Source organism: Lethenteron reissneri, chromosome 33 (assembly GCF_015708825.2).
Source record: "Lethenteron reissneri isolate LAM-NWPU_2019-01 chromosome 33, ASM1570882v1, whole genome shotgun sequence".
Classification (NCBI taxonomy): Eukaryota; Metazoa; Chordata; class Hyperoartia; order Petromyzontiformes; family Petromyzontidae; genus Lethenteron; species Lethenteron reissneri.
The window spans coordinates 3,903,948-3,917,640 of NC_083811.1; the positions used below are offsets into that span (position 1 = coordinate 3,903,948).

Consider the following 13,693-nt stretch of genomic DNA (forward strand, 5'->3'; position numbering starts at 1 on the left):
CCACACATTTAAACTCATCGAGGCCCTTGTCCGCATCAAAGGATCCTGCCAAAGATATAAATTACATCCTTAAAATACGCCCCGAAATCCCTTTAGCCCGGCCGTGGCGATAAGTCAGCGAGTCAATTGGGCAGTTTTATCAGCGCGAGGGGCATGTTTGTGCGCGGATATATTTCGGGGTCAGAAAATGAATTTGCGAGGCTCGATAACCTGCGGCTGCGCGCCTGACGCGCCGTGGCTACGGTTTGTTTACAGCCGACGCCGTGGATTCCTCTTGCATCTGGACAACAGAAAGAAGGAGTTCGAGTGCCCACTGCGGTCACTGGAGGCGTTACCATTCGTGGCAATGGTAACGAAAAAAAAATCTTAAATTAAATCGGGACAATTCATGGAATCGCTGGGCTGCGGATGGGAGGTGGGGGCTGGGGTGTTTCGATACGGCAGCCGCTGGCCACAAACAAATCTGAGATTTAATTTGATTCGTATTCATTTCTCAACGATGGACAACAATAACGATGCCTGCTCACGTAGCGTCGCGATTACACGCAGCGCCACGCACACACAAAGAGAGAGAGAGAGACAAAGAGCTCCCGGGCGTAGCCTTCGACGGACCGTTAGCGATAGAGCCATTGGCGAGCACCTATTAAGTCCAGCACGGCACACGGGAGGTGGGGGCGGGCGGTGGCAGTGTTGTTGCCGGCACCACGCCCGGGTGCCCATTTATGGCTGAGCCGACCTAAAGGGAGGGCCGGTACCGGTTTTCGGACGAATCTCCCACCGATGTTGGCCGTGGCCGCCTAATCGAAGTCGGTTTCGCAAGCGGTGAGTAAAGCGCTAGCGCGATAACCGCGTGCCCGCGTGCGCGTCGCGTCTTCACGCACGGCCGTCCGGTCGACGGGCTCGGGCAACCAACGGCCCGCCGACGAATCCGCCCGCAGCTGCCGTTGCATTGCTGCTGCTGCAACAAAAAACAAACCGAAAAAAACACCCACCCCGGGCGGCCACGCAGGCAGGCAGGCGAGTAGCATCATTTGTATGCCGCGTGGCACGCCCGTGGCCACAACGCGTGCGGTGATATTACACGGAGCAGACATCCGTCAAAACAAACATCTGAACAGGGCCGGTTCCGCAAATTAGGCGACGTCACGGGCTAACATTTATGAATCGCTCTCGGGAAGGGAAGCTCCGCACAGGTGGATTCAACAATCTACCGCTGTACCGCCATCTCCCGTGACAACCTCGCGGAGGGCCGAAGCCTGCAAATATCTGCGATTCCCAGGCAGTCTCCTCATCCGAGGGATAGCCAGGCTCGAACTCGCTTAGCTTGCGCGAAGGCCATGTGATATCAGCCAACGGATTCCGGGGCAGTCCGCTCCGTCGGCGGCTCTCGATTCTCTGCAAGCAGCGAAAGGGGGAGGCCTGGGGGGGAGGGGGTAAGTGAACACGGAGGGACGCGTTCCAATCACCAATTCAAAACGAACCTCTTAACACTGACGCGCCAACGTCACTTTGAAACGCAATTATCTTCAGCTTCGGAGTGCGTGGCTTATTTACGGGAGACGCTCGTGGTTTCACTCGCTGCACGCGAAACGGAGACGGGAGAGGGGAGAGGGGAAACGTGAGAGTGGATATGGGGGATGGGAGATGGGAGAGGAGATGAGAGAGGGGAGATGAGAGAGAGAGAGAGGAGACAGGAGACGGTAGAGGTGATGGTTGAGACACGCAAGTACACAGAGCTGTCTCCAAGCGCCGCCGCCACTAATGAGCTCAAACTCATTTCATTTCACAAATAAAAAAAAAATGTCCCGATGCGGATTCTTAAAAGATATTCTGCGCCGGAATCAATTGCGTGGAAAATGAAGCCGAGGAGAGGGGGGGAGGGTGGCAGCAGAGGAAAGGGAAATTTTGCCACTTGTGTCTGTTGTTTTGTCTCGTCTCTCGCAGGACGATGTATGTGTGTTGAACTTCCGAATATATTCGCGATTTGTGCGGGGCGCCGCTGCACACGGACGCTTTATAAATGCAAAGCTACGCGGCATTATAAGTGACACCAACGCTCGCGACTCTGCACAGGCATATATTTTGGTAGCGGTTCAGCCGTTTGTAAACACAGTGAGAGAGACACAAAGAGAGCACCAGAGGTTGGCAAGCAATATAACAAGAAGAGACATTTGTTTTGGAACTCGTTAAATTTTTGTTCAATATCTCAAGAGCCGCAGTGGATGTGAGCACGAGTCGGTGGTGGTCCTTAATAAACAAGCGGTCCTTAAAGAGCGGCGCATGTCCCTTCTCCGGGTTGCCGACCGCTTCTCTGGGCCGCACGCTACACGTTAAGACCTCCACTACCGATACTGACAATATGAATTGCTATCATCATCATCAGCTGTGGCGGCGGCAGTAGGCATGATCTATCCACTTTCGGATGAAAGAGTGAGCTAGAGAGTGACCGAAAGAGTGAGCGAGAGAGTGAGCGAGAGAGTGACCGAGAGAGTGAGCGAGAGAGTGAGCGAGAGGTGGGGGTTTACATAAAGCAAAGTAAATTTTTTTTAACGAAATTATGAACGAAGCAAAGTGCCGACTACACCGAGCATCTTCTTGTTTCCACTGATCGTAAAAAAAAAAAGAACCCTCAAGCCGTCGCGTTGTGACCATCCGTCCCCTCCGTTTGGCGGACGTCACAATAACAACAATTGCACACCTGATGCTCTTTAACGACTTGTCACCTCGCTGAATGAAGGAGCACAGTTGACACGACAGGGGAGGTCGTGGGGGAAGTGTCACGTGCCCGCCCCGCCCCCCTGCCCCTCCCCACAGCTTAGGAGGGTGACCAAGATACTTTGAGCTCCCCACTAAAACACCTGAAGCCTCCGAGCGTCGCTCAGCAGCGTGGGAGAGGCACCGAAGCCGAGGGGCGACTTCGCAGAGCGCAGCATTGCGAGCCGTGGGCAGCGTCGTCCGCGCGTCAAAGGAAGCTTGCCCTGTGGCCTTCCCCTCGGCTACAACTCCTCCACGCAGGAGATTGCTTTGCTTTCTTTTTAAAGATTAAATATAATAGCACTCGCCCCCCCACCCCCACCCCCCTCGGCCGGCCCCCTACCGTGCCTCTCAGCACCCCCTGCAGAATCAGTTTGACCCCCCGCCACCCCACCCCCCCCCCCAGGACTTGTAAACTGGTTGCGTGACCTCTATAAAGGGCAATACTGACAGAAGCAACGCTACTAATAGCAACAGCGATAATATACAGCGCTTATAATAAGTCTACCGCTTCTTTCTCAATGCCAGAGAGTCCCGCTATTGCGTTGGGTCGGCTGCACACTTTTTTTCGCCGTGAGCTTTCATTCCGCGCCTCCACTCTCTTCACGTGCACGCTCCTCACATCTCGATCCACCGAACCTGTCGGTCTCTGTGCGAGTCTGTGGGTCTCTGTGTATGTCTGTGGGTCTCTGTGCAAGTCTGCAGGTCTCTGTGCGAGTCTGTGGGTCTCTGTGTGTGTCTGTGGGTCTCTGTGCGAGTCTGTGGGTCTCTGTGTGAGTCTGTGAGTTTCTGTGCGAGTCTGTGGGTCTCTGTGTATGTCTGTGGGTCTCTGTGCGAGTCTGTGGGTCTCTGTGTGAGTCTGTGGGTCTCTGTGCGAGTCTGTGGGTCTCTGTGTATGTCTGTGGGTCTCTGTGCGAGTCTGTGGGTCCCTGTGCGAGTCTGTGGGTCTCTGTGCGAGTCTGTGAGTCTCTGTGCGAGTCTGTGGGTCCCTGTGCGAGTCTGTGGGTCTCTGTGCGAGTTTGTGGGTCTCTGTGCGAGTCTATGAGCCTCCGTGCGAGTATGTGGGTCTCTGTGCGAGTCTGCGGGTCTCTGTGCGAGTCTGCGGGTCTCTGTGTGAGTCTGTGGGTCTCTGTGCGTGTATGTGGGTCTCTGTGCGAGTCTGTGAGTCTCTGTGCGAGTCTGTGGGTCCCTGTGCGAGTCTGTGAGTCTCGTCTCTGTGCGAGTCTGTGGGTTTCTCTGCGAGTCTGTGGGTCTTTGTGCGAGTCTGCGGGTCTCTGTGCGAGTCTGTGGGTCTCTGTGTGAGTCTGTGAGTCTCTTTGCGAGTCTGTGGGTCTCTGTGCGAGTCTGTGGGTCTCTGTGCGAGTCTGTGGGTCTCTGTGCGAGACTGTGGGTCTCTGTGTGTGTCTGTGGGTCTCGAATCTCCACAGCCCTTCTAATTGCATCGTCGTTGTCTCTTCTCAACGCCTGCCCAAACCAGCAAAGCCTCGCCTCCCTTAGCTTCTCGGCAAGACGAGTAACTTCCTGCTAAGGCTCGAACCTCCCCACAGTTCCTCCTTTTCAGGAGAGACGTTTCCAACATCCATCTCAGCATGAATGTTTACCTGCGAATAGCATGGGTTGGCTCCGTGCCCTTCTTTGCTCTCTTAGTGCTCACATCTGTGCACCGCATAACAGTCGATTTATCGTAAATAAAAAAAAACAAGAAAAAATCGCGGATCTCAACAATTGTACGGTAATAATTATTCTACTCGACCATAACAATGATGGTGAAGATAATTTCAAATCCAGATATCTAATTCGGAATTCTGACAATGCCAGTCACTCTAATAATAAAATAAAGATAATAATAATCGCATGCACACAAGGGGGGAGGAGGGGGGGGAAGAGACAAATTCGTTCAAATGCAAATTAAACTTTTGGTTCATTTCATCGGTTAATGATCAGCGCCTTGCAGAAATTCGTTCCGTCTGCCGGGAGTGCGTAATTCAATAATTGCCGCTATGCGAGCATGAACATTGGCTCTACCCTAATTAACGTCTAATGTCCCGCGCTTCCAATAATTACGGCTCGCGATCGCCGGCGTCTGGCGACCGCATTTCACGAGACCCCCACCCCACTCCCCTGCCGCCCCCCCCCCCCCCATCAGTCCTCGTCCTCCGAGGCATCGGAGCAATCGCCAAACTCGGCATCGCGAGCCAGAGAGTTGGGCCGAGCCGTGCCCCGACATGCATGGGCGAGGGGAGGCGGGCAGGTGGGGGGGTCAAAGGTCGAGCCGTAACGAGGTAACGATCAGACATGGATAGCAGGGAGCGGCGCAATAAATCTGCCCACGTGACTCCCAATCGTTTGGCAAATAACGTCGGCTCCCAGGTGGGACTTTTCTGAGTAGATTTCAGGGTTCCGCTGTTAACATTTGGCTATGATCAGGATCAATCCACTGCTGGATGAAACCCCCACCCCCCCCCCACCCCCCCTCCAAGCCAAGCCGTCGGCCTTCTTGTCACGGTCCTGCGATAAAACGACACATCTCGTGCCCATTGCAAGCCATGCGAACGCGGTTTTCAACGTCTGCAAGAGACAGAAACGAGCCAAATTACGTCGAAAGTGAGCGTGACGACTTGTTCCAGGCCACTGTTGGTGTCCGGGCCCGAGGCCACAAAAGTCGCACAATTTGAGAAGCCAGTTTCATCACGGGCGCCTGAAACCCAGATTCAAACGCAGGGTCTCGGCGGTGCCGGCTCGCTTTCTCTGACCCCTGACCCCTGACCCACTCTGTATCTCTGACCCTTGACCCACTTGGCCAGCTCAATTAGAAACGTCTTTAGCGGCAGCGGCCCCCTTTCCCGCCGCATCCCCACACAAACACCGGGCGCTCGTTCGTTAACATTTTAAGCGCGCGTTGATTTCACTTTTTCGTTATTATTTGTTGGGCTGTTGATTTTATTCCAGAGCCACCACACAAAATCTTAGGCGTTGCCCCCCCCCCGCCACTGCCCCCCCCCTTCCTCCTCCTCTGCCCTCCCCGGCCGTGGGATCCATTCCCACTGCGAAGCGTCGCCAAGCCTATTTTACCGATCTCCCTTTCTTCCCAACGATCGCTGCCCTCCCTGGGGTAAACCTGCTCATGGTGGGGTGGGGGTACGGGCGGTGGGGGGGGGGGGGTCGCAAGGCCAAACAGCGCTGCCCGATCGATGCCGAAAGTTATCGTTGCAGTGATTTACCCATGACCCTTTGTTTCGGTTGGACGGCCTAAGCAGGCAGAGCCATTGTCCAATCCTCGCCATCTCCCCCCCCCCCTCGCAAACATGCTCCGTCTGGTTGAACAGAACGTTGGGGCAAGTTCTTGTTAGCGAGCACCTATTAAGGGCTGGCGTGGCGCGTGACGGGGTGGGTTTCCAGCACCACACTGGGTGCTAGTTTTGAGGCCGAGTCGACCTAGGGGAGGAGCAATACCGGTTCAGATAATCGTCACCCTCGTGTTGGCCGTGGGCGGGAATCGAACTTGGGTCGCCGGGTTCTGAGGGCACGACCGCTCCCCACATACAAAGACAAAGACCCCGGATAGCCTTAACAGACTCGAGGGGCAAGCGCTGTTAGCCAGCACCTACAACAACAACAGCCATACGCCACTAAGTGGCGGTGACGTCACCACGACGCTTGTGCCAGGCCAAGTGCACCTTGAGGCCACGTGAAGTGTCGAACGCCCACTGGCAGGAGGTCACGGGGCAGATCCAGGGGTGCCATGGGTCGACTGACCGAGATGACCGAGATGACTGGCTGATGCACCACCTGTGCCCCCTACTGTACCAACTTGCTGTGCTTTAGCCACCCGGCGCTCCGCTCGTTGTTGTGAGCGTCGCTCCTACACACAAAGATCCCTTGTATAGCCTTAACAGACTGTAGGGGCAATTGCTGTTAGCGAGCACCTATGAAGGCCAGCACGGCACACGAGGGGGTGGGTGGCCAACACCACGCCCGGCCGCCTTTGTCTCCCTAGCGGCGATGTTTACACATCGCACTAGGTACTCATTTTAGGCTGAGTCGACCTAGGGGAGGCCCGGGACCGGTTCAGATAATCGTCACTGGTGTTGGCCGTGAGCGGGAATCGAACTCGGGTCGCCGGGTTCATAGCGCAGCGCGCTAACCGCTACACACACATACACACGTACACTCGCATACAAGACACACACACACACACGCGCATGCACCTTGTTCACACCTCCGGTAACCCGCCCGCGCCCACTGGGGAGGAGGAGAGTGGGTGGGTTGCAAGAGCTGCCCGTGGGAGGCCATGGAAACTGGATTTATGTCACCCGCCGTGCTCCCAGCTATCAATTATCGGCATTGGGGGACCTCTAAAGAGAGACACATTAACGCAAAATGCCTGGACGGAGGCCGCGGGCACGGCTACCGCGAGGACATTAATGAGCATGAAAAATGTAGAACCCCCCCCCACACACACACAACGCCGTGACCCCCCCCCCTCTTGCGCCCCACCCCCACACCCCCCCCGGTCTCATTTCCACCCCCCCCTCCCTATCTAATGTCTTCCCCCGCCCCGCCTCCCCTCTCTACGAAGTGGCACTTGGTGTGAGTGATCAGTTTGGACCTCGGCTGCGCGGCATGATGACGGCGGCGGTTCTCAATAGTGCCATGGGAAGGGGGAGAGAGGGGGGGGGGGGGCAAATCACACCACGTGGTCCCAGTGCCGGATTAAGCTCGTGCGGGGCCTTGTAGCATGATGTTAGGAAAGAGCCCTAAATGAAAAATAAACACGTACATATTAAAACACAAATTTTCAACTTGCACAGTAAAGTTATTGTATTTTAGCATTTGCTATACAGCCAGACAATGCGACAAATCGCTACCCTTAAACACCCAGTCGTTCGTAAAAGTTGAAGGCGGTATAGTACTATAGTAATAGAGCAAGTGCAGAATCACTGAACCGGAATTGATAGCGTGAAAGCATTTAGCGCGGGGCCCTTGAAAGTGCGGGGCCCGTAGCTACTACATATGTAGCTACTTTTGCTACTAGGATAATCCTGGCACTGTGTGTCACCCCTACCCCACCCCCCAGACACCGTCAAACTAAGCGCGCCGCAGTGGCGAGATGTTAGCTACCTCGCCTGGTATACAGCAGGTCGTGGGATCGATGCTGGCCCTGACGATTGCTCTATGTTTGGAGTTTGCACGTTTTCTCTCCCCGTGGTCGCGTGGATTTTTCTCCGGGTTCTCCGGTTTTTCCCTCCACGTTTAGAATCAACGTCACGCGTTTAGAATATTTGGCTGCTATCAATTTCTAAGCGATGAGCCCCCTCGTTCAGCTGCCATTTCTGATAGCCAGGTCACTTCTGAAAAAGAGATGTGTCGCTCAATGGGCCATACCTGGTAAAATAAAACTCGTTTAGTTTTAAACCAGATGTATTACACTGAACACCGTGACATCGAAGTGCAGACCCCCCTTCCCCCCAAAGCACGGGGCCCGGGGCAGTCGTGCCAATTCACCATACCCAACGGACGGCTCTGCTTGTTGGCCGTGAGCGGGAATCGAACTCGGGTCGTCGGGTTCGTAGCGCAGCGCGCGTGGGCACCCATATGCGTGCGCGTGCACTTCCACCCAGTGTGGAATCAGAATCTTCATTTGTCCTGGAGAAATCCGATGAGCTATGAAGCTCTTTGCCCGGCACACGCGTACCAGGGGGCCCCTGCCGCTCGCGGCTGAAGCAGAACAAACGGCCAGCGGTGGGCATCTTACGCTCCATCACGGCCGTGCATCTCCCTCGGCGCGTTTGTTATCAGCGTTATTTATTTATTTGGAAGTAAAAAAATAAATATATGTGTGAAAAATCTTGGCACGGTCCTGGGATAATGAGCGGAGCGCCGCTCGTTTGCACGGACGGCTCTGCTCGTCTTGCCGGGGGTCGCCGTGTGCCGCTGGGAGGGTTAATTTGGCCGTGACCTCATCCCTCCCCCACTAACCCCCACCCTCCACCACCCCCCACACGGCCAACGATGTCCTACTTCTGCGCTGAGCGAGCGAGCGGGCGAGCAAACGGCAAAGCGAGCGGGCGAGCAAATGGGTGAGCGGTATCGGGCGAGCGAACGGGCAGGCAGACAGGGGAAACTTTGATAATTCCCGCAAGGCGGTTGAGACGCTATAATCGCCGTCGCAGCCGCCGCTGCTGCTGCCACCGCTGGGGTGGCCTCTGGGAGTCGGCCACGGCCCCCGTCACATCGCGGACTCGGTTGGTTCGTGGCAGCGCGCTGACGCTTTGCCGCATCGCTCTTAGAGAGGGAGGCCGCCTCTACCTCCTCACCACCCCCCCCCCCCCCCCCGGCTGATTTCTGGGAATCTCAAGATCCTCGTCCTGTCTGGCCGAGACAACGGAACGCCATTGAGTCACCGTAATAAGAAGAATAAATATATTCTGGTGAAAATGCGTTGTGGCATTGTCGCTGAGACAGGGCTGGGAGCGTTGTCACGTGCTGCCGTGCGGGTCACGCGGGGAGCGTACGAGCCGTCACGGGCGTCGTGACTTCCCCTGCCGTTTGTGAGCTGCCCCACCCCGTTGAGCCGTGCTGATAAACTCCGATGCGTTTGGGCAGCGGTGCACAGGCACACGCAACGACGGATCAAAAACACTCGACACATCCGTCGATATCGCTGCCCGACAGCAGGAAAATGTGTGGGTTTAAATAATGGGCGGCGCAATGGCCCTTCTTCATAGTGGGGACATCTCGCCGGTCAGGGTGTCATTGACTGTCATTTCAAATTAATTTGACGACCAGAAAACAAAAAAACCGGATGGTGGCGAGTGACACAGACATTTGATCTCTCTGCTATGAAGAAAGGGGCATTGCCCACAACTTCACCTGTAATTTATTTTCCTCTTTAGGGCCATGCCACTGACGGGCGTGTTGACGCTCTGTCGTCACGTGCGCCTCATTGTACCGTCTTGTGGGCCGCGGGAACATTATTGTCATCATTGTTATTGTTGTTGTTATTGTTGTTGTCTTGGCTTCGCTGTTGCTGGGTTAGGCACGAAGGGCACAGCCGATATCTCGCGCAACAATGCAACGCGACTAAACATTTGGGGCTGGCCTTGCTGGAATGGAAACTAACAAAGGGGTGGGCAGGGCAGCGGGGGGCTGAGGGGGGAGATGCAGGCGTGCTTTGTTCCTCTCTTCGGTCGCGTGGAAGTGCAGGAATAGCCGCAACGCAGCGCGAGCGATAATTACCACGATGCCTCGACCGCCGACTTGCACGGTGGCATCAAACGCTTTCGACAAAGATGCGACCGGTAAAAAGATGTGTTTAGATTTTTTTTTTTAAACGCGCGGCAAAGCAACGTGCCTTGAAACAAATCTAAGCTACGGCTATTTGTTTTTCTTTTAAATGGCAATTACATTTGGGTGGCTTCGGGTACGGATAAAGGAGCAGCCCTGCAATTCCTGGCTCATTGCGCAGTCGGTGGGAGGAATTCCCACTATGAGAAGCTCAAAGAGACAACCAACCTCCCACCCCCCCCCGGTGGCCACTTTCCCTGGGGCGGGTATTGTTGGTGGCCGATTCACTCCTCCACGCCGAGCCGGCGGGAGTAGCTACCAACGCTTTTGGCTGCACCGCACGCGACCGGGCCGATCGCCCGACAGCGGCGAGGTCATCACGATACCGCTGCGTGGGGCCCCGGGCGGTGAGAGGGGCGTTGAATAATTGCGCCCAGTAATTCAACCGTTGCAAATAATGGGTGGCTTCGTCGAACTGAGCAAAACGGACAAAAGGAAAAAGTCAGAATTTTTCGTCGTTTTATAAACAGACCGGCTTTGTAAATCGCATCCGATATCTCACGTAATATTTCGCAATCATCGTAAATCGTAATGATTTTTTTTTGTGCCGTCGCCATCCCTCGAGGTTTTTTTTGTTTTTGACAAATCAGCGCGCGATGCGAGGCAAAGTGCGCTCAGCGTTTCAGCGCGACACCACGTGCACCGGGGCGACAGCCAAATTGTCCCGCGTCGCAGCGGCAGGACGCAAATAATTGCTCCGCCTGCAAGGTAATTGCGCATCCCCGGATTATCTTTGAAGGCGAGCAGATGCGTTTCTTTATTTACAGATAACGGGGTTGGGCACGGTGAGTGGGAGGGAGGTGGGTGTGGGGTGGGGTGGGGGGGTGGAGTGGAAGCGGCCACCGCCGAAGTGCTGCGGATTGGAAAAAACCGGTGGGGGTTGGTAGATCTCAAGGAGATTGGGGTGCGTCACCTGCCGAGACAGCAGATTGGCGCTTGCCAGGATGGCAGAAGTGGTGGGGAAAGCGGACGTGTCTTTTGTGATACCGCAGTGGACGGGCGCAATTAAACGAAAACAACAAACGCTGCCCTAAAAGGAATACAAGGCAATGTCGGAACAACCGTTGCACAATGCGCGTGTGCGTTGAACTTCTTTCGAACCGTACGTAGCCAACCGTGCTAATTGGAGGTGCGGTGGAAGGACGACAACACGAACAGGCAGTTCCAAGGAAATTCGTTTTCCATCTAGATTTATAAGTGCATCGTTCCAGTGGCTTCCTGATATCGGAAGGAAGAGCGTTCCAGACGGCAGCGTAAGTGCATCTGAAAGACTATCTTAGTTCGATGGTTAGCCAAAAGCCGCCACTGATGAGGATGTCCGGAGTTCGCGTGATGGTTTATGCTCCCTGACGAGATCAACACGCGACGCCCAAAACTAACAAAAGGCATTTTCACCTCCCCACCGCCACTTGGCCCGTGGGTGTGGAGGGGGGGGGGGAGATGCTGACATTCAGACGGTTCGCCACCAAACCTACTTGCCGTGCTGTCTCATATAAGTGCCGCCGGTGCTGCTCCAGCAGGCGAATGTGTTCCACGCACGATGGCTCGACACGTGCGTGGCTTGACGTGAGCTCCAAGAGACGAAGGGTGATGATCGTGACGGTGCGTGGGGAGGATTCATCATCATCATCACTGGCACATGAGCAGAGTTGCGGCCACGGCAAAAAAAACAACTTTCCGTTGCTTCTCACCGGCAGACGGTGCGCATGTGGAGCAGTGACACGGGGCATTGCCTGCACACGTTTCATGCCGGTGCCTCCACCAGCGCCACCGCCGCCACCGTCGCCGGCAGAGCCTCACCGGACGGCGGCGCAACGGGCAGCGACGCGTCACGTCGGGCAGCACCGCCGGCGCTCCGGCAGCCCCGGGCGGCGGGGGCGGCGGTGTCGGCCGTGAGCTGTGCCGGAGAGTGGCTGGCGAGCGGTGCCGGCGCGACGCTCCGGCTGCACCACCTGCCCACTCGCCGACTCGTGTGGTCCTCCACCGCCGCCGCGTCGACCAAGCAGTAAGTCGCCCCGAATGAAGTCAAGGTGGCTTCCCGCTCGAATGCGAGAGTGTTTGTGGTCCTCGGGCAGCGTTGGAAATTCCATGTTTAAAAATAAAAAATAAACTACGAGCAATTGTTTTATTATTTGACCCCGCTGAGCGATACAGCAGCTCTCTTTCAGAAGGCGACCTAGCTATCACGAATGACAGCTCGACCAAGTGGCTCATCATCCTGTGGAAAATTAGAGCAGCCAAATAATCTAAACGCGTGATGTTGACTCTAAATGTGGAGGTAAAAACCGGAGGGCCCGGAGAAAAATCCACGCGACCAGCAGGCGTCAGGGTTGGGATCGAACCCACGACCTCCTGTAGTCCAGGCGAGGTTGTCAACATCTCGCCACCGTGACGCCCGCAGGGTGGTGACAGATCCACCCGTATGACAGCCACTGTTGAATTTCCACAAAGTGGTAGATGTTTTGTGGACCCTGAAAGGATGATGTGTCGAGTCAGAACCCAGACTGGGATTTGAACTCGCGACTTTCTGATTGCCCGCTGGGCACTCTAACCAGTGGGAGGTCACTCATTCTCCTCTGCTGCCCCCTTAGTTTGGAACTGCCCCCCCTCCCCATCCGTGCTTTCGACTCAAGGCCTTGCCTTTATCTCCGATGCATGTAGAACTTCTTTCGTACCGTACGTAACCAACTGTGCTCATATGACGTGCGGGGATAAGGGCAACGGACTAAACACAAAAAGCAGTTCTAAAGAAACGAGTTTTCAATCTAGATGATTTAAAGTGCACTTCCTAATATCGGAACGAGGAACGTTCCAGACGGCCGCAGAGGCGCATCTAAAAACGAGCGATGCGGTGGCCGTCTTTGGTCGACGGCGGCTAACCAAAAGCCGCTTCTGCGAGAATGTTTTCCGGAGTTCGCTTGCTGATGGTTTATGCTCCTTGACCAGATCAGCGAAGTACTGTGGGTCATTTGTGGCGAGAACTTTCTGTGTTGTTATGAGCGCGGCAATGCCTGTGGCCGACTGAGCGCCACTCTCTCTCTCTTCCTCTCGATTTCTGTCCAGCGTCGAGAGATGCAGTGCCCATTTAAACAGCACATAAATCCATTTTGTATTGTAAAGTACAGACTCGCACAGAGACCCATAGCCTCACAGAGGCCTATGACTGACCGCCCCCCTCTGTGAAATAAATATCCCCGCTGTGTCCGCACGGTGTCTTGAGATTCAGTCGCGTTTGGACGCTACATAAATCCACGTTGTAATTGTGTTGTGTAGGCTCGCACGGAGGAGACCCGTGGACTCAAACAGACTCACATGGAGACACGATGACTGATTGCCTCTCTCCTCAATATACAAATGAATATTTCCTCTGTCTTGAAATGAAGCGGTCCCAATTCGACAACTATATCCAAATTGCAATTGTATTGCATGTGAAAAATGTGATTTATGTATCGCATTGTAATCCATTCATATTCTATGCTTGCTCATGATGGCAGTGTGTTCAGGAGCTAAGTGCCAATGTCGAGGTCTGCTGGCTGCGACGAGAGGGCTTCAGGAGAGAAAACTCTCGTGGCTTTAATGCGCCTCCTCCCTT

General features: G+C 55.0%; 1 protein-coding gene across 1 annotated transcript in view; it reads left to right on the plus strand.

Moving 5' to 3' along the window:
- The window catches only part of LOC133350219 (F-box/WD repeat-containing protein 7-like), a 109,728-nt gene that overhangs the window by 63,445 nt on the left and 32,590 nt on the right, over positions 1 to 13,693 (plus strand). The window contains exon 14 of the mRNA XM_061564325.1: positions 11,799 to 12,106. Coding sequence (XP_061420309.1) covers positions 11,799 to 12,106 — 308 coding nt within the window. The remainder of the gene's footprint in view (positions 1 to 11,798; positions 12,107 to 13,693) is intronic.